The sequence below is a fragment of the Lissotriton vulgaris genome, chromosome 3_1, assembly GCF_964263255.1.
Source record: "Lissotriton vulgaris chromosome 3_1, aLisVul1.2, whole genome shotgun sequence".
Lineage (NCBI taxonomy): Eukaryota > Metazoa > Chordata > Amphibia > Caudata > Salamandridae > Lissotriton > Lissotriton vulgaris.
The window spans coordinates 1,836,430,764-1,836,451,734 of NC_141689.1; the positions used below are offsets into that span (position 1 = coordinate 1,836,430,764).

Consider the following 20,971-nt stretch of genomic DNA (forward strand, 5'->3'; position numbering starts at 1 on the left):
GGAAATCTTTAAGGTGCTTACTGAATTCACTTCCGACCCCAGAACGCTCCCCACTCAGGCCCCCACACAGGAAGCATGTAACACTCTCAGCACCTTCTTTATCGATAAAATCGTATCAATCAAGGACACCATACCCATTATGATTCCTGGCGCTGGATCTGTCTCCCCTCCTCACAATTCTTCCTCTTTCACTCAATTTCCCCTCTTAGATTCTACATCTCTGGCGACTCTCGCCACCCGCGCCAAGTCGGGATCTCCAGACGACTGCTGCCCTCCCTCCATACTCCGGGACATCTGCCATTCTTTACCCGACTGCATCCTCCCTCTGTTAAACTCTTCTCTTTCTTCTGGTATGGTGCCGGGTTCCTTCAAGGAGGCCGTGCTGGTGCCCCTCCTGAAGAAACCGGGGGCTGACCCCGCTGTCCCGGCAAACTACCGCCCTATCTCCCTCTTACCTTTCTTTTCAAAGATCCTGGAAGCCCACGTCACCTCCTGTCTCTCCCTGTTCATCGAGAAATCCAACTTCCTCGAGACCAACCAGGCAGGCTTCAGACCCGGCCACTCTACGGAGACAGTGATCTTGGCCGTGCTGGATGCCCTGAGAGACGGTGTGGACAAGGCTGCTCCCCAGGCCCTGGTATTATTAGACCTGTCAGCCGCCTTCGACACGGTGGACCACAACATCCTTCTCCACCGTGTCGAACAGGCTGGCATCCAGGGCCTGGCGCTGGCCTGGGTCAGATCCTTTCTGACAGGCAGGTCCCAGACCCTCAGCCTGGGCTCCTTTAGAGCTCCCAGAGAGCATTCGCTCTGCGGGGTTCCCCAGGGCTCTTCTCTGTCCCCTCTTCTTTTCAATCTCTATCTTCGCCCCCTTCTTTTTTCTTTGAGGCAGTGGGACGTTACCGTGTTCAACTACGTGGACGACCTGCAACTCATCTTTTCTCTTAACTCCCCTTATGCTATCCCCAACTTTCAAGCAGTTATGTCCCACATTCTCCAGTGGATGGGCCACAATCAGTTAAAACTGAACCCCGGAAAGACAGAGCTTCTTCTCCCCGGCAAGAGTGCCTCCTTCTGGGGGCCTCAATTCTGGCCGGTGGATATGGGCCCCCCTCCCACCCCTGCAGCTTCGGTGAAGAGCCTGGGGGTCACCATTGACTCCGCCTTATCCCTAGGGCCGCAGGTAGGGACCGTGGTCTCGTCCTGCATCTACCAACTGCGCAGGATCAGGAAAGTGGCATACCTCTTCACACCTGATGCCCTCCTGCACGTCATCATGGCCCTCGTCCTCTCCCGCCTAGATTTTTCCAATTCGATCTACCACGGCCTGTCCAAAACATCGATGGCTAGACTACAAGTGGTCCAAAACCAGGCGGCGAGACTAGCTTTAGGGATTCCGAAGTGGCAATCTGCCAGGCCCCTCCTTGTCAAACTCCACTGGCTCCCTGTCGTCTCTAGGGCAGCCTTCAAGACCGGCTGCCTTGTCTTTAAGTCACTACTCGGCCCCTGCCCTGCTTTTGTCAAATCCCTCATCAGTCCCTACTGCCCATCCCGTACCCTGAGATCTTCTCACCTTCATCTTCTGACTGTTCCTTCCTTCAAGCTCTGTAGATCTGGAGGCCGGAGATTTGCTTACCTGGCCCCCAAGCTTTGGAACTCTTTCCCTCTCCCCCTCAAAATCTCAAACTCCCTAACCCTCTTTCGCAAGTCTTTAAAAACCTGGCTCTTCCCCCAATCTGTCTAGTCTCTCTGTCTTCTGTACTCTCTACCAGCGCCAGGAAACCCATGGTGTCAGCGCGCTTTATAAGTTCCCCCTACGATACGATACGATACGAGAGGGGAGGTAGGCATAGTCTACCGTTACAGCAGGAATGTAGGGCTAGTTTGCGATCTATCGAGTCAATGTTACCAATTGAGCATGACTACTTTCCAATTCATTTAATCAGTTGTTGACGGAGTCAAAAGTTGCCATCCATTTGGACTCATGGACGTTCAAAATCATGCTTATGTCGCCACCCCTTGGGCCAAGTGTCACTTTCTCAAGTGCAATCCATTTCAGACTGTCGGGGGTGTGTCCACATCTTTTAAAGTGGCCCACCAGAGGTGCACCTGGTACTTCGCCGCGGACCCTACTGCAATGTTGCAATATTCTGGACTTAACTTTTTGTTGAGTCTGACCCCCATACAGTAGGTCGCACGGGCATCTAATCTCATAAATAACCTTCGTAGTGTTGCAGTTCGTGTAAGATTTAAGGACCACTGTGCGTTCGTTGTGTATAAATTCCTTGGTCTGAATCGTGCTATTGCATGCTTTACACGACCCGCATCTGTGGTGTGCAAGAATAGGTGGAAGATTCCACAGGGAGAGCACAGTTGGTGGTTGAACTGCTTCAAGGAAAGAATGGACCACGAGGTCCCTGATATTTTTTGCTCTTCTGAAGGAGTGAAGAGGAGGGGGAATTTTGCTGGATGTCCTCCACTATCAGGCCCCAATATCTATTTATGATCTTTTTGATGGCATTACTCTGTGTGGAAAATGTCGTCACACATTCATTCGTTTGGAGGATGGATCACTACGTTCCTTTGGTTGTAGGAGACTCTCCCGTGGGTTGTACCATGCGTGTTTCCGTGCTCGCTTAATCAGCTTGGCTGAGTAGCCACGTTCCAACAAGCGATCTGTAAGTTCCTGCGACTCACTCATATAGTCCGTCTTCATGGAACAATTCCTGCGGATACGCAAAAACTGGCCGAAGGGTAAGCTATCTCTCAATCCCCTTGGATGATGACTATCGTATTGTAAGAGGGAGTTCCGTTCTGCTGGTTTATTGTATAGTGTTGTTAGAAGTAAGTTGTTTTCAGCGAAGATTGTAATATCTAAGAAGTCCATTTGTTCACGTCTAGATTGAAGGGTGAACTGTACATCGGGACTCCTTCCATTTAACCAAGTATGGAAGTTGGTAAGATTGGCAGTACTACCGGTCCAGATTAACATGACATCATCAATATATCGGACCCACAGATCCAAGTTCCCTCTGTATGGATTAAGATAATCAAATACGTGGCTCCTTTCAAAGTCGTCCATGAAAATTATATCCACATCTGAGGCAAAGGTAACCCCCATAGCGACTCCTTTGATCTGTAGAAAAAATTAATTTTGGAAAATAAAAAAGTTCTTAATCATGGCTAGTTTAAGAAGGTCAATGATTAAATCTGTTGGAACAGGTACTGGTGCCGTCCTTTGGTTGAGTGCTCTCTCTCGATGACCTTGAGCGCATCTAGTTGGGGAATGCTAGTGTATAATGACACTATGTCACACGTGACAAGTAGTTGTTTGGTAGGGTCGAAGGGTCGCTCATCGACTAGATTAATCGTTTGCATCGTATTTCGTAGATACGCCTGTGTGTTTTCGGCGATGGGTTTGAGGAAGTGGTCAACATAATTGCAGAGCGGTTCGAGCATCGAACCGCATCCGGAGACAATCGGTCTTCCTGGGGGGCTCATCATGTTCTTATGCACTTTTGGAAGCATTTAAATCGTCGGTAGGCATGGATGGCTCTGATTGAGAAATCGAAATTCTTGTTCTGTGATGAAGTCTTGATCCCTTCCCCTTTGCGTGACTTCTAGGATTTCAAGTGCCAATGTCTGACACCATCGTATAGTAGTCTGTAATTTTCTTTCTTGTATTTGGCTAAATCTTGCACTACTATGGCCCCACCATTATCTGCTGGTTTAATCACCACTTCCTTGTTATCTTTGAGAGCATTAAGGGCAGTCTTCTTAGATTTAGTTTAGTGTATTTGTGTTCATCAAGCAGTTTATCCACATCACATGAGACCACACTCTTGTATGCTAATATTTTGCTGGTCATAGCGTAGGTGGGTGGGAAGAAATTGGAAGGTACCTTCAAACCAGTCACTGATATTCGCTGTTGCGTTGTAGAGTTTCTAAAGTAATATCGTAAGCGGATTTGTCTAAAGAAGCTGTACAGTTCAGTTTTTAAGGCAAATTTGCGTGGTGGTGCTGTTGGAACATAGGAGAGGCTCCTGCCCAACACTTTGATTTCATTATCATTCAGAGCATAAGTTGAAATATTCACCACTGGGTTAGTCTGAATGTACAACGGCCCATACAAGAGGTATTTTGACAATCACAGCGTAGCTCACACTGAGGGGCTACCCCGTTTTTAAGCATTTCATCGATTCTTTAGTTTAGTCTGTGGCTGTAGTGATCGGTTCCAATTTCCTTGCCCCATTTATTCACAGTTGCTGCTGACCGTTGCAGCGGCTTTTCTAATTCGTAAGGAGTGATTGACACACAATGCCTATGTGAGTATTTAGAGTCCCCTCCGACCTTTAACTAGGTACATTTTTCGCCCCGCTTCACAACCATTAATGGAGACTTCCGGTTTTGTTTCTCCATTTCTTATAGCATTCATATTGACCTGCATGGCAATCCATAACCACCTCTTTAATTAACGTTTTTTGGTGATGGTCCTGCTTTGCGTCCGGTGAGTATTTAATTAATTAGACCACTGTGCGTTTTTGATGTAAACTTTAGTATCATTCTGAGGTACTATTTCATTCCTTTGTGTTTTTAGATTTATCTGCGCCCCGCTGGGATTGGAGCCGTCTGGCCCAACCTTTTGATTCCCTCCCCATGGTAATTGCCCTCGGTCTTTTTTGACATTACCGGATTAAGGCTGTGCTTTCTCAGTTTACTAATTACCCTTTACCTTCCATAGAGTTGCCTGCCCCGCCACACCTCCCATGTCCTGATGAAGACCCCATTCTAAGACCCAACGGTTACCTACCATTTATTTTGGGGTCGAAACGTTGACTGATTTTCCACCTTTTCAACAGCTTGCACAACCAACTAAAATGATATTCATACACGCGCTTTCAGCATGTTGTTTAATCAAATGGATGCGAACATTGAATGTCTATCTCTGTAACTGGCTCTAAGGTGAAGCCAGGGTTTAGTAATGGTATCTTTGCATAGCTTCTAAGTTGATATTGCATTTTAGATTCTGTTTAAACCCTGCACTACTTTTCTCACACTGCACTACCCGCCCCTCCTTACCCTCTCACTGCTTGGGGCACTGTTTTACTATGAGGTTGACGAAATGATACATGTACTATGTTCTGTACCTTGAACACATACTGTGATTAAATAACAAATGTGCTTATGCTATATTTGTATTTTCGTGTTGATTTTCCATTATTTCTGGTTTAAAGTTTTTATGTACTGGGACCCCTTTCTATATGTACCGCTAAGCACCCAGGTCCCAGGGACTATATTGGGTGAACCCCTTCTCCTGTGCCACATACTGGCGTCTAGGTGGTGATTTGAATCCTATTGCACATATGACCCATGTGTAGGATAGTGTGATCTGTGAGGTCAAAAAGTCAAGATAAAAGTTCTAGTTAGGGGCCAGTAGAAAACCCGCAGTATAAGCATCAGATGTGGGGCGGGGTCAGATTTTTGAAGGGGAGACCGTGCATTGGCAGATTCCGAGGCCCCTAGTGTTGTAAACTAAATATATGCCAGATTAGGCCCTATAAGAATCGAACATTGCTTCCTATAAAACAAGCTGCCACATACAAAAATACAGTTTACGAAACCAACCAATGCTCAAGATAAAACTCGTATTCATTTAAAGTTAAATAATCTGCAGTTTACTATTAGTTGTAAACACGTTAATATACATCTCTCAATACCTTGAAAGGAACAATTCTTGATTCTGAATAACATCCAATTATGCCAAATTTGTAAAAGATTTTGGGAAATCTAAAACATGAAGGTAGAACGAAGTAAGTGCATTGACCAAGTTTATACATTGTTCTAATAGGGTTTCATGCAAATAAATGTGTACAGATACTGAACTATAACTGCAGACACATTTATTGTACAGACCGACCTCATTAGTTGAACGAACATTGGCAACACCCATAGGTTTTGCTTTTTAAAATATCTGGGCGTGCTTCTTCACTGATTGAGATGTATGCGTGTGGTATGTCGACGGGTCAGTGGATAAATACAAAAACTAGTTAGTGATTGGCTGCATTTATAGATGGGTTAATTGCTGAATAGTTGCATGGATTAGTGGTTGAGCCAAGGTGTCCAGCAAGGAGAGCAGCTTCCTGCCACTAGCTGGACGACGGCCCCCTGTATCACCCCAGTTTCAGGCATTTACGTACTCGGCATCTAACCCATTTATCCATCCATGCGCACTAATTCATCAGTTTTTTTATCCGCTCATGTACTTACTTTACATTCATTCATAGACATATCTACGCAACTAGCGAGCTCTCCAGGTATTCACTCGCGCATTGATGGTGTATGCAGTCATCACTTACCCAATACTAAATCAGTCACCAGTTCATCCATGTACTCGAACTCCAATGCACCCATTCATTTAGCCATCCTTTCACTCGTGCATGTATTTCAACACTGTCTAATCTACATAACCACCCTTACACTGACAGTCCATGAGAAAGCATTTTCATTTAAGGAGACCGAGCCAATGGCGTTGCCACTGTTTTTTGTTCAGGTGCGCTTGGGAGTTCTTTGGCACGGAAAGGAATGAGAAGTCGTACTGTTTGAGTAGAAGTGTTGTTCCCCATGATTCTTCTACAATTACTACATATGTCTACAGTTTCGAGTTTAGTTCCTTTTGGGTCCGCAGGGAGGGTATAATGTATGCATGGAATCCTTCCAACCGCCAGTGGCGGTTCGTCCATTGAGGGCGTTGGGGCGTTGCCCCACTAGCCATGGACGACCGTCACTGACTGTGTCACACTGTCACTGTCTGACACTGCGCATTATACCCATTACCGACACTGTCGTGCCTACGACAGTACAGTCATTAATAATGCAAATGCATTTTGAGGTCGGTCGGGACGGACGGACGTCATCGCGGAAGGACTGGTGGGGGGCGGGCCTGCGGCAGTGAGTGGCAGGCTGGCAGATAGCAGCAGCGTCAGCGTGGCACTGGCAGGGAGGGCAGCAGCTGTGTGCGCATTTAGGACAAGTCGATTTTATGACTTGCCCACGCATGCGCACACATGCAGTAGCCCCCTCCCTCCTCCTCCTCCCCTAGCACCCAAAGAGGCAGAGACCCGGGGGAGCCGGGTCTCATTATGGGCAGTATAAGCCCTGCTCTTTTGCCAATCCTGGCGCAGTGGCGATGTTAATGCTGCGCCAGGATTGGGTGACTTAAATTACCGCGCACGAGGATGGTGGTCTCGGGAGAGTGAGGTGAGCGCGCAGACCTCGTCAGGGCAGACCTCGTCGTGACGTGACTCGTCTGACGAAGTGTGAGAGTCTGTGTCGTCAGACAGTCAGTAGTTCTGATGAAAGGCAGCACAGCACGTAAGTACTTTATTTTATTCAAGTACTGTACACTTAGGAAGGCATGGGGGTTCCTGGCACTAGGGGCGAGGAGCAGGAGCTGCTGTGTGTCCCTCTCTCGACTCGAGACATTACTTCACCCAGGGCTCAAAGAGTATTGAACCAGGAGACTCCCGCACTCAATCCGGGGGCCAGCAGGTGGCTGAGGGGCGGGCGCGAGGGGTCACTTCATACTTTCTAGACATTGTTTTTTAAAGACGCCCGTGAAGAATGGAAGGAGCCCCGGGATCAAGAATCCAAAATAATTAAATGTTGTAGCAGGGTAACTATCAAACAACAAATGCAGTAAGCAACATTTATTTTTGCTCTGTGCAATTTCTATTTATGCCGCTTTCGAGTAAGATGACCTTCGAAAAAACGTTAACATACGGGCTCGAGCCATTGTGCTGCGTTTTTATTTAAAAAATGGTCCACACACCTTTACAACGTTTAGAACACCCCCTTCCCCTCCGCGAACTGGAAAGATTACAACTTGCAAAACCGCCGTCAGAGGCTCTTAACGTACACACCTCCAGGAGGCCCACGGCGGGTGCACCTGCCAGCCGAGAGCAGGAAGCAGGAGGAGAACGTAATGAATGTACATTATTAGACAACCTGCACTATTAGGGTCCCTGAGGCTGAGATCAGATTCTGGGACCTCCCCGGCCGGTGACTGAGTGACTTATGCAGTGCTACACTACACTAACTTCTGAAAATTATTTAACAGAAAGGTTTGTGCTTCTGAAAGTTATTAGCTGGTGACCAGAAATGTACATAGACAGGCGTGTTTACTTTCCTAATTAAAGTGGTATACGGGGGGCTGGAGAGCAGCTGTGCCGTTTAAGCAGTGCCATGCTTTTACAAAACAGCGCCTATGCCCTGCTACTCATGTTGTTACTCCCAGACTCACCCAGTCCCACCCTCCGAGTCAGGTGATGTGTGGTGTAAACATGTACTGTAAATCATGTGGTTTGCTTTGTGACTGCCTGCCTGGCACCCACCATTTTCATCTTCAGGCCAGAGTTTGGTTTGTGTTTTTTAAACTCGTACGTTTACACTCCTACTCTGTACTGGGTGCATTATTTATGCTATATTATGCTTTGTCTGTGCTTTGAATCCAGCTCTGTAGATCAAGTAAATTTAAGCACTGTATTTTGGTGTGTAAAAAGGCTAAGTCATGGTGTATAAAGAGTTTAGCATTGTTCGCCTATCTCAGCTCATCCTTATATAGTTACTTATAGTTACTTAAACTTAGTAACAGGGCTACAGAAAAGAAATCACTTTAATGATGAAAGACTTTGTTTCTAAACATATTTTCATGCAAAATGGCACTCAGCTACTGTGCTTGTGTGTTGCCAGTTCCTGTGTTAGGTTTTAGCTTTGTGACTTTCTTTTTAAAGCTAAAAGCGATGTATAACCTGGGTATGGAGCATCCTTTGTTTGGGGTGTCTGTTATTTGAAAGCGTTTTCTGTTTAGTGTATGTGTGGCACTTCTATTTGTTTCTATTTCTTACACTTATCTACTGCTCTAGTCTCTGTACTGCAGCTGGTTGTGTGTGTGGCACAAGTCCTAGTCAGTGCTGCCACTTGCTCTATGTGTCTTTGCAGCTCTAGTCTCTGTGCTTCTCAAATTTTCTTGAAAATGCACCATTTACCCACTATTTTTTCAAAAGCCCCCCGAACCCTCTCTTAAGATGTTCAGCCTCGCTCGCTCGCCACAGTGCACTCTGACAGAAAGTTTATGCCCCACCTCTTTCAAATGTCACCAGCCGCCACTGCCAACCGCTGCACGTGTAAAAAGCACACTAAAAGAATATTTTAAAGAACGAGCGTGAATAAATTTGTTACCAACTTTGAAATTGTTTTTACATGAATTTTTACCCCTTTTCAAATACTAACTTTAACCATACGAAATGGATCCTGAAAATGTGTACTTATGTTGATTAATTCTTGACGACTATTTTTGTTCCTTGCACCAGCACTTGTTTATAGATTTTGAACAGGAGTCTATAAAACTAACACTCCCGCAAGAATCATATATTTAAAGCTTAATAGTACAGTAGGCTTTGAATGGAGAATGTACAACCACAGCTGTGGTGCCATTCAGTTCTGCTGTGTTGCTGCTTTGTGTTGTGAATTTTTTTTAGTTTTCGGCTAGGTGGTCGTTTTGTGTTCTCCCCCCAAGTGCCTTATCATTCAATGAGCTCTTATCCTCTTTTATTTACTGTTTGAGCATTTCAGGTCCTTCTTTCCCCGCACGCTGTTTCCCTGAGTGATGTTACTCTCCAACCACACTTGAAGTCTGTCCCCTGCATGATGATTGACACAAGCAAACAGTTTGGAAGCCACAGAGTGCATTTCAAACTGCTCAGTATTCTTAACAGAAGATTAGGTTTTTTTTTGTGCCTGTCTGGTTTTGTTCCCTAATTCTGTTTTGTTTTCCTGTCTGTTTTTTTATTTGTTATTTTTCATGAATGCAATTGTGAAATAATCTCTCTCCTTGATGTCTTCTTCCTTTGTGTAACGGAATGTAAACAGTAAAGAGGGGTGGCTACTCCAGTTCCTTTTCAACCGCAAGATCCCCAGGTGAGCCATTCCTGGTGTGGCTATCTGTCTTCGCTCACTCATCCGCTTATGACCCTTAAGTCTGTCCCTGAGCTTGGAGCCCACACATATGCTTTGCAAACCAAGAGTATGCTGTCATTTCTCCAGAGTAGACCTTACTAAAAATACTGGGCAAGTGCTTAATTTGTTGAAATGCATAAATATGTCCAGGGGCTCACATTTATGCTTAGGGGCCTGAGGCCAGTGATGGCTGCCTAATGGCTGTTTTGCCAAATTCCCAGTCTGCCTAGCCTTGATTCCACTAGACCCTCACCACATCTTACCTCTAGCTCGCTGTTGTAAGTTCTTTTTCATCCCTGCTTTCTCCCTTTGTTTTTCCTGTTTCTCTACCTGTCTCTCTCTTGACGTGGGTCAAAGTCTGAGGGCTAAAAATGAAGTCCTCATCCCCAAAAGTAAGTGCTTGATCCCACCACCTGCAACCACATGCACAAATTAAGCACTGTGCCCGGGCTGAATTAGGGCTGACTGTATATCTAATGGGGGAATTTGGCTAAATTCTGGACTTCTGTTGATGGGAAATAGAAAGAAAATAGTTCCTCAATTGTTTTTAGTTAGTTCATAATACTTCATTGCATGATACTTGAATAAACAAGGGTTCCCACACTTCAATGTGTAAAGACTTAAGTGCTGGGTGGCTGACTTTTTGACTAATTAGCTGTTCTACTGCGTTTACATTATTAGAGCAGGTCTCTGGAGAAAAGGGCAGCATGCAGATGTAGCTGATAGTAAACCTATGCCTATATGTTGTAAATCGACTTTATCTTCAATCTATAATAGCTGATATTTTGTACAGGCGCTCTTCTTATAAATCTATACAAATTACAGAAGAGGTTTATTGATTGGTCTGTGGGTGTGGGAAGGTAAGGTGTTAAGGGTGGGATCGAGGAGTAGTATTTATTTTCGACAGTCCTTGCACTATATTTTTGAAAAGGTAGAGAGACATAAACATAGAACCCTTGATCAACTCTAGGTTATAAATGATCACATGTTTCTGTGAGTTCTCTTTCCGGCCTTTTCAGCGTAGTATCTGCTTTTGTTCCCTTAGATGATTTTAGGCTACCCTTACCTTCTTCTTTTCTCCCTTTTTTTTATCGGAAATCAAGTATTGGAATATAGCATTACAAACTGCTGTTGTTAAAAATGGGGGTCTATATTTGACCGTGCTATGCACCCTGACTAAGTAGTCAGGATAAGGGGATTACACACCCCAGATAATCCCTGCTCATAACCTTGGTAGCTTGACATGAGCAGTCAGGCCTACCTCCGAGGCAATGTGTATACAGAACACACACAGTAGCACAGCGAAAACACTACAAAACCAGACCAAAATGACAAAAATCGAACATACACAACTCAGAAAATGACTTTTAAAAGGTGTCGAGCAATTCTTTCTATAGAAAATTGTAGTTGTGATTTTTACAGAAAGCACCTCAGATGCATAAAAATCCACAAGTCAAAACAGGCGCAGAGGAGGGAAGTGTCAGAAAACACAGCGATGCGTCAGTTCCTGAGTCCTTGGGGAGGCGATGTGACAGTCCTGCTGCACTCAAGAGAAGTGATGCATTGAAGCCGGACTGTAGGGGGAAGTGATGTGTTGATTCCAAGACTGTTCTGGTCTGCGGGTGCTGTGTTTGAAAAATTTGGACACAGGTGCAATGTATGAAAACCTGGGATGCACTGGCTCTCAAGGCCGCAGCGAACAGGTGCTGCATCTGTTTCTTCAGCTGCAGTCACATGATGCGTTAATCGTAAACAGACACACAGCAGGGCCTGCACCAGAGTCAGTGCGTGGGTCTCAGACCTTTGAGGTACAGTGCAATGAACTCGCCATGCAGCGGATTTTTCGGCTGCGGGCAGGCATTGAGTTGATTTCTTCGGCCACACGGCGGCGGTGAGTGGAAATTTCTCCGGACGATGGTGTTGTTGGAAAAGCAGGCGCGGGAAGGGCGAAGAGTAGATTTTTATGCTTTCAAGCAGTTCTTTGCAGCAGATACAACTCCTAGGTCCTGAACTGGATTTGGCACCACAAGGCATGTTAGCACTCACAGCAGCTTGTTTCAAGGATGCTGCAAAGTCTTTGTGTGTCCCTGAGACTTAACAGGAGGCAAGCTCCAATTCAAGCCCTTGGTGAATGTTTTCAAGCAGGCTACATCAAAGTAAAAGTCCAGTAATTTCCACTGTCCACAGACAGCAGCAGCAACTGCAGGCCAACCCAGCAAGCAACACACAGCAAAGGGGCAGTATCCCTCTTGTCGGCTCTTCTTGGCAGGATCCTCTTGAACCAGAAGTGTTCAAAGGCTGAAAATAGTATACCCCCAGAACTTTAGAAGTCATTGCAGTTTGCAAGTTCCTGCCTTGCCTGGTCTTTGCTCCAGACATACTCCAGTGGATGGAGACAGCATTGTGAGAGCTTAGCAGTACAGTGTGGCTGGGCCCCTTGGCAAACCTAGTTATTCTTCCCAACGTCACCAGACGTATTTTCAATCATGTGGTGCTCAAAGGGAGAGAGCGGCCACTAACACTCTCACAGTGGCTGGGAAAATTCAATAATAGTACAGAGCAAACCACTCCAGTAATAGTCAATACAACAAATTAAGTCCATTCAATTCTTCTTGTGTTTTGGACCGATTTATTTTTAAGATCCTCGTTTCATCAGTAGTCCTTTTAAGCCAACACGTGTTTCGGCAGGTCGATGCATTAACATCACTGACTTCATCAGGGCTACAAATTAAGTATATACAAAATTAGATTGTCATGTAATTCATTAACACCCATCACCCAAGACACTCGGGTGCTCAGGTTCAGGGAAAAATTGCCCATTCTCAAAACCTTATTTCAGATGTCATTATTCATTTAACAGAAGAAAGGGACATTAAATCATTAACTTGAATCCTTCAAAAAAGTAAACCGTGAAAATTTCAACCCAGAACATGTAATACAGTTGCATTAAGGATCATCTAGGCTAGGAAAATGTATCCTAAAAGAAAGAGAAGAACAAAGTGTACATCCCATAACCACCCGTGCGTTGCGATCTCTATAAAAAACAAGAATTGCTAGATCTATGTTCAGGTTCACCTCATCAAATATTAACGTCAAAGCTGTGTCATATATACTGTTTGGCAAACAGAAGTAGACAGAGGGTCTGTGATGGATGTTAAAGTTATTCATTTGTCAAACAAGGTATTAGCAAAAGATATGAATTCTGTATTATGTAGAGGCATGAGCTTTTGACTAGTCAAACAATATGATACTGTTGACATGAAGGTGGATCAGACAACTGAAACTGAAGAAGTTTCTCTGAAAAATGTATGATTAAAGAGAATATTAAATGTGAAACTACATCTGAAGTGTGTTCTATTGCAGAAATCAAAAACACAGAACTGTTGCTATCGATTACAGTGAAGTAGATCCGGTCACAATTCACAAACTAATACAGGATCTAGAACTAGATTATGAACAGAGTGAAGACAGTGGACTTCAAAGAAAGTCCAGGTGGACATCACAACTGCACACTGGTAACAGCATTGATGAATTTCATGAATTAGTATTACAAGATATAGACAAATGGGAACATAAGATGAGTGGAAGCAAAAGATACCATGTGAAAGACAATCTGACCACAAATGAGAGATCAGCCCTCCGAGAATTATCTAATGATCGAGACATCATCATTAGAGAGGCTGATAAGGGAGGATGTATGGTGGTGATGCAAAGGGCTGATTGTGATAATGAGATATTGACACAGTTAAACAATGAGAGATGCTATGTGAAACTCGGTAGTAATCCCGTACTGGGGATATCTAGAAACCTCAATGGACTCCTGAAGGAGTGGTACGACCAGGAACTTATGAATGAAGAAGAGTTTAGATATTTAACAGTAGATCGCCCATGGTTCCCTTGTCTTTACACACTACCCAAGGTACATAAGGGATTACCTTTCTCCCGGGGAGTCCTATAATATCAGGGATTGGGGGACCTACTGAAAAACTAACAAAATGTGGATGTCTACCTAAGATCTTTTGTTGAGAACTTAACATCCTACATTGGGGACACAAAACATCTACTAAATATGCTAGGTGATGTAGGGTGGGAATCCGATATGACACTGGTATCATTTGATGAAGTTTCACTCTATACCAATAAAGAGCATGCAGAAGGTATACAAGCATTAAGACACTTCTTGGACAAGAGACTGATAACCTATATGGCACACTCTAACATATTGATAGACATGGCTAAACTTATCCTATAGAGCAACGCATTTCTTTTTAACCATGATTGGTAAAGACAACTTTGCGGGACTACGATGGGCTCCAAATTTGCGCTGTCCTTTGCCAACCTCTTTATGGCGTGGTGTAAGGCACTGCAAATCTGGGGTCCTCGCGGCCAAGAATGTACTAATAGCATACATGATTGGGGTCCATATATCAACGACTGTATAATAATATGGACAGGCACCACACAGTAATTTGAAGAGTTTTTTTAATTTTCTGAATTCTGATTACAACATGTCGTTTACCATGTTCAGTAGCAAGACGGAACTAGTATTTTTAGATGTAGACATGTACATGTCTTGGGACCAGATACGTAGCAGAATGCACAGAAAACCTACTCTTTACTACATGCAGAAAGCTTGCACCCAAAATCTCAGATCAACTCCATTCCATAAGGCGAAATGCTTAGGGCACGAAGAAACTGTAGCCAGGATGACACATTTGAGTAGAATATTAAAGATATTGAACGCCGCTTTGAGATATGTGTGTATGATAGCGATGTAGTTAATAGAGCCAGATACTTGGCTCACAAATGAGATCATGCTGACACACTAAGAGTGAAGAAGAGGGATGTTGATAAGAGGGATGGTCCTATCAGAATAATTACGAATTACCATTCCTCGTCTCATGAGCTGTAAGAGATACTCAACGAGCACTGGACATTACTGACATCAGACATGGATTTAAGAACCTGTGTACGAGCTAGACCCAGCATCACTTACTAGATGGGTAATTCAATTTGTAACTTAGTGAGTCCCAGTTATCCTACACCAGATGTAAGTGGTTCTTGGTTACATTCCAGGAGCAATTACTCTTATAAATGTGGCCATTTTACCATGTGTATACTAGCCATAGATAAAGTTATTGAATTTAGTTACAATGGGTCACGTAGGTTCCAAATCAAGGGACATATGATTGTACCACGAAATATGGTTTATATGTGCTTGTATGTGGATGCAGCTTGAATTATGTAGGGAGCAAGATTAGAACTATAAAGGAGAGGATTACCGAACATTTTAGGGCGGTTAAGCAGCAGGACATGAGATATGCCATTGCAGAACATATGAGTGAATGTACGGCTCAAGAGAGACACTTGTGTTTCAAATTTCATGGGTACAGACAATACCGATTCATCATAGAGGTGGAAACCGAGAAATGGTGCTGCGACAGTGTGAGGCACCTTAAGAGCTGTTGACAGGTCTTAACATTGATAATGAAATGCAGTACTGTTTGAGTGCCAGGACCAGGAATGTCACTAACGCAATGAGGACACATTACCCTTTCTCCTTTTTACAAAAATGTTAAATGGTAAAGAGGCATTTTGTAGTATGTATATAGGCAGGTTGTATGTGATTGCAAATCTACATTTGTGAAGGATTAACACAGGATTGTGAAATAGAATCAATATAAACTGTGTAATATGTCATTTTGAGATGCACTTGGTATGGATTATATTCTAGTAGAGTTAAGCACAATTTATTTATTGAGTTTTATATAGCGCTGGCTAGACCCGGAGGTATCGGAGCACTTTACAAGAGGATTAAGCAGTGTTATTGCGTTAAATCAGTTACATCAGTTACTAGTGCATTCAATAGCATAGAAAAATAAAAACAAATCCATTGTTGTGAGAAATTTTCCCATTTTTACTATTAGAATAACAGTTTGTAAAGTCACCATTTTGAAATGGATTTTTCAGATCTAGGTCTTCTCGTTCCCCTCCACCGAGAATAACTATATATCCCTTTATCACAATAATTCCTCAAAGTACTCAGCCGATTTACACCAAACCAAAGAGAGGCACTTCCTTGAGTGAAGTTCTAACTTGGTGTCATTTTGTTCACCTGTTTTGTATATATTGCAGGGAAAAAGTATTTATGGAAATTTGCCCACAAAGCACAGGTAATGTTGCTCTAGTCAGAGCTTGATTTGATGCATATAATTACTTATTCCTATCAACCCCTCTGAAGTTTGCTGATTCCTAATAGACCCCAACAATTAATGATGCTTTAGCCAGAGCTTGATTTGATACATTTAACTGCATTCTCCATTCACCCCCTCTAAAATGTGCTGATTCCCAATTGTCACCACTAATTATCCACGATATGTGTTGACTCTTAGTGAACACAGGAAGCATTGCCACTGGGAGCCTGCACAAATGCCCAAACACTCACTACTGTTGCTGGGAATGGGAAAGATCTGCAGTCTGACCTGTCCCTTCAACCTCTCCTGTCTCCATTCCTGACCTGGGGGCGAGCTGGAGTACGAGGCGACCAACGCTGCTTTCGATGGAACTATGGCGTTCCCCCCCGGGCGGAATCCTTACCTGTTTGGACTTATCCCGGAGCCAGAGTAACCTTTGGCTGATGGCCGGTGGAGCGGTCATATGTAGCTATAGAGGAGTTTGGCTCTGGGGTTCTCACCCCTCGGCTGGCACCAACCCAGCCAGACATCAGACATTGCTTTTCCTCGTCTCCTCAGTTGTGTTCCCTTCCCTCCTCCACCTCAAGGGGGAGGTAACCACCAGTGTTTTGACTATGACTTTTTTGGTGTCCCCTACTTGTTCTTTACCCCATGGCCTTTCTGCTGATCCCTGATCTGCACTCAAACCCCTTTACTATTTCCACTACTACCCTCCTTGAATATAATGTTTGTATGAGTAGTTTATGTTCAGGCTTACACATCGAGGTTGACTAATTATCTGACTTAAGACAGAGAAGGTGAATTTTTTCCCATTTACATTTAGACAGAGAAGGTGATGTTTGATTTCCCATTTACATTGAATTTTCTTGACATTTCTCTTTTGACTAGGTTTTAGACAAGCCCCGGAAATATATGGGCATCAACTGACGGAACCTGATCGAACAATCCCCCTTTTTTTGTACTAATGTGCCACCCGGAAGTTACATAGTTGCAGACACAGGAGACTCTCATGCCCCGTAATATTAGCTGCCTTACTTAGTGACTCCCATTTGCAGCATTACACGTGGTGCTTGGGGTGTTGTAATTTTTGGAAGATAAGTAATACTCCTGCCATTATTCTCTGATTATGACAATCTAGCATGAGAGTATATAGTGGTAATATTGACGTTATGACAGAATGATTTTTAAACTTTTACATCTTACATTAATTTGATTAGAAGAACAGCCTGGGAGTTTAATTATGTTTGAATGTCTCTTAGGATGAACGTAACAATACAGAGACACTAGATGGGCTTAGGAAGATGGTCGCCATCTTGTGTAAACCTGTTCTATATACAATGAGGCAGTGGGCGGCCATCATGAGTAAGGTACTGGGCATGTTTCTGGACAATATGTTTTATTAGTTGGTGTACTTTAGTTTGAGCATCGGGTTACATAGTGTTTGGTGATCACAAAATCTCAGTTTCTCACAAACATAACTTTGGGATTTAAAATCGAGCAATTGGTTGACGTAAACCGCTATATAAGGCTGATTCAATATGGTGCTCACCAACCACGCTGGGATGGATGAACGAAGGAGCACTCTGCCTTATAGAGGTGAGAACTTGACATGGGCAGTTTTATCTGAGATTTTGGGGTTATTTTGTGCATTAAGGGACGTTTAGTTATTGGATCACCTTGGGTAATGTGATGTATAAGGTGTTCGAATATGCACTATATTACTTTGGAGTTTTATGGGGTGTCAATGAAGAACACAGAGTGTTGGGATCCGTGATAGATGATTCTAATACCTCGCTAGTCTTCGAGGTATTCTGTTCCCGGTGTGCTGATATGGACATGAGTTAACTTAACTTAACATTGGCCTATGCACACGCAACTAATATTCAAATGCTGGGAGATGCAGGGACTGTGCACACGGACACTAATTTCCATGTGTGTATTAATATTCTGAGCTGTTGAACACGGATTACTGGCGGCATGAACGGGTTTTTGAAGGAAGGTACGGAAAGATATTTTGCTTACAGTTTTAAATGGAAAAGTGAGTGAACAGATGGTTTTATGTTAGTTATTATAAGTTGAGGAATGCAGATTTCTGGCGGTGTGCATGGATATTGACATGTACATTAGTAAGTTTGTTTGCTGACATTATTACATGAAAAGGGAGTTAATAATTGGGGAATTGTTGGTTACAGGTGGAAAGTACAACTAATGAACAGATGTCCAAACAGAGATATTTGCTGGCATTTTTGGGGGTAAGATGACTATCCTCACACCTGGGCCTTATTATTAAATTTCTGATTGCAATTATTCACATAAGGCCACAGGAGCTTCATTTGAGAGGACTCCTTTCTAGCTTTTCATACTGAATATTTGTTTCGATTATTGGTCGACACTACCAAACAGTACATATGACACAGTTTTGGCGTTAATATTTGATGAGGCGAGCCTGAACATAGATCTAGCCATTCTTGTTCTTTGTAGAGATCGCAATGAACTGGTTGTTATGGGATGTACCCTTTGTTCTTCTTTCTTTTCTTTTTCTTCTAGGATACATTGTCCCTAGCCCAGCTGATACTTAATGTAACTGTATTACATGTTCTAGGTTGAAATGTTCACTGTTTTCTTTTTTGAGGGATAAAAGACAGATTACATTTCCCTTTTTTCTGTTAAATAAATAAATGACATCTGAAATAAGGTTTTGAGAATGGGCACTTTTTCCCTGAACCGGAGCACCAGGGTGTCTTGGGTGATGGGTGTTAATGAATTACATGACATTCTAATTTTTGTATATACTTAAATTGTAGCCCTGATGAAGTCAGTGATGTTAATGCATCGCCCTGACGAAACATGTGTTTGCTTAAAAAAACTACTGATGAAACGAGGAGCTTAAGAATAAATCGGTCCGAAACACAAGAAGAATTGTATGGACTTAATTTGTTGTATTTGACTATTACTGGAGTGCTTTGCTTGGGACTATTACAGCATTGTGAGAGGGCAGGCACAGACTTATTCAGGTGCAGGTGACCGCTCCTCCCACCACTCCAGCTCAAGAAGGCCCATCAGCCTGGCGATGGGCCATCAGCATATGCAGGGCACACCTCAACTCCCTTTGTGTGGCTATCTAGAGTGAATGCATAAACATACTCCTGTCCGTCTAAACCAGACATTGATTCCACAGGCAGGTAGAGGCACAGGATGGTTAAACAAGAAAATGCCCATTTTATGAAAGTGGCATTTTTAAACACACAATTTAAAATCCACCTTTTCTAAAAGATGTGTTTTTAAATTCTGAGCTCGGAGAGCCCAAACTCCAAATCTCTACCGGTTTCCAACTGAAAGTTACCCTTGTAAACATGTTACAAGGCAGTTCCAATGATAACCTAAGGGAGAGCTAAGCCTTGCAATAGTGAAAAACGAATTTAGCAGTATTTCACAATCAGGACATGTAAAACACACAAGTACATGTCTACATTTTCACATACATTGCACTGTGCCCATGGGTATACCTGAGGGGTGCCTTACATGTAGTAAAAGGGAAGGTAAGGGCCTGGCAAGTGGGTGCACTTGCTAGGTCGACATTGGACTTTCTCAGAGCTTATACTTTGAACGATTGTACAATCAGGTCAAGCAGAGAGCAAACCATAGTAATGGGTGTTAATCAAAGCATTAATAGTACATGGTCTGTGGAGGTAGTCCACTAACACCATAGAGCATTCCATAGAAATACAGCTAGCCACTATATTATATATGCTTTAAGAACTCAACACAGCAATGATAGTAGTGAATACCATAAGGATGTGCATTATTTACATTCTGCTGTATTAAATGAACTGTGAGATCTAGCCAGGAGTGGGCCCAGCTCAGACCATCAGTGTGGCGCACCGGGGGATTGCCCGGTGCCCGCTACAGGGTGATTGCAGCATCTGCTATTTACAGCATTCCGATACTGCAGAGAGTTAGAACCTAATATAATGAGTTTTTACCATAACAAAGCTATGTCTGATCAGGTTAATGTTACGAATAGCCACCTTCTAAATATAGACTCTAATGATCTTACAATTCAGCTGGCAAAGTGTTTTGGGATTTAAACTTAGAAAGCTTGCCACCAACAATCGCAACAACGTAAATCGCATCCTAACAGCGAAACCTGCTCATAGCAATTAACATGACAATAGTTAGATTTTCTGAGTACAGCATAGACTGTCTTTTTTTCATGACCCCCTACCAGTAAATATCTCCTCTACCACATGCAATGGCAACTCCTGGACCATGCATCACAAACACTGTCATGGATGGGAGGTATATAGTATATAAGTACAGCAGGTATGTGACACCGGTTTCCAAGGTGGTAAGTGGCCCACTGCGCGCAATTATAATGGTCTGTTCCCAACCTCTGTGGGGCAGGGTAGCTATTTTACGTGCCGGATTTAGGGCCCATGACTTACTTTACATTGGTGTTTGGTAGAGGGGAGGAATCCCAGGAGGGTGGGTATGTGGGTATGTCACATGCCTACTCACATAGCTCTTCATTTTGAATCTAGTCACCTTTATTTGTATTAAGACTGGTATGCTGGAGCCTTTAGGCTGGCGACAGTGGGAGAGCAAAACCGTGTTTATTGCACACAGTTGTTGCTTTAAAAAAAAAAACTGTGTTCCTCCATCCTCCACTCGGAAGCAATGGGGATAACTGCGGAAATGAAAGCAGAGCAGTTAAGATGGGATAGATAGTTCTAGGATATACCCTTAAAATACCTGCAAATGAA

The 20,971-nt window shown here is 43.4% G+C and overlaps 1 protein-coding gene across 6 annotated transcripts in view; it reads left to right on the plus strand.

Annotated features, from left to right (window-relative positions):
* Nucleotides 1-20,971, plus strand: part of DCLK2 (doublecortin like kinase 2) — a 498,513-nt gene that overhangs the window by 242,932 nt on the left and 234,610 nt on the right. For 3 of the 6 annotated variants that reach the window (XR_015309377.1, XM_086962280.1, XM_086962282.1), the window contains one exon: nt 9,928-9,975. The exons of the other annotated variants lie outside the window; for them this stretch is intronic. Coding sequence is in view for 2 of the 3 variants with exons in the window: in XM_086962280.1 (XP_086818406.1) it covers nt 9,928-9,975 (48 nt within the window). In the remaining variant the exon portion in view is untranslated. The remainder of the gene's footprint in view (nt 1-9,927; nt 9,976-20,971) is intronic. 6 annotated transcript variants of the gene reach the window in all.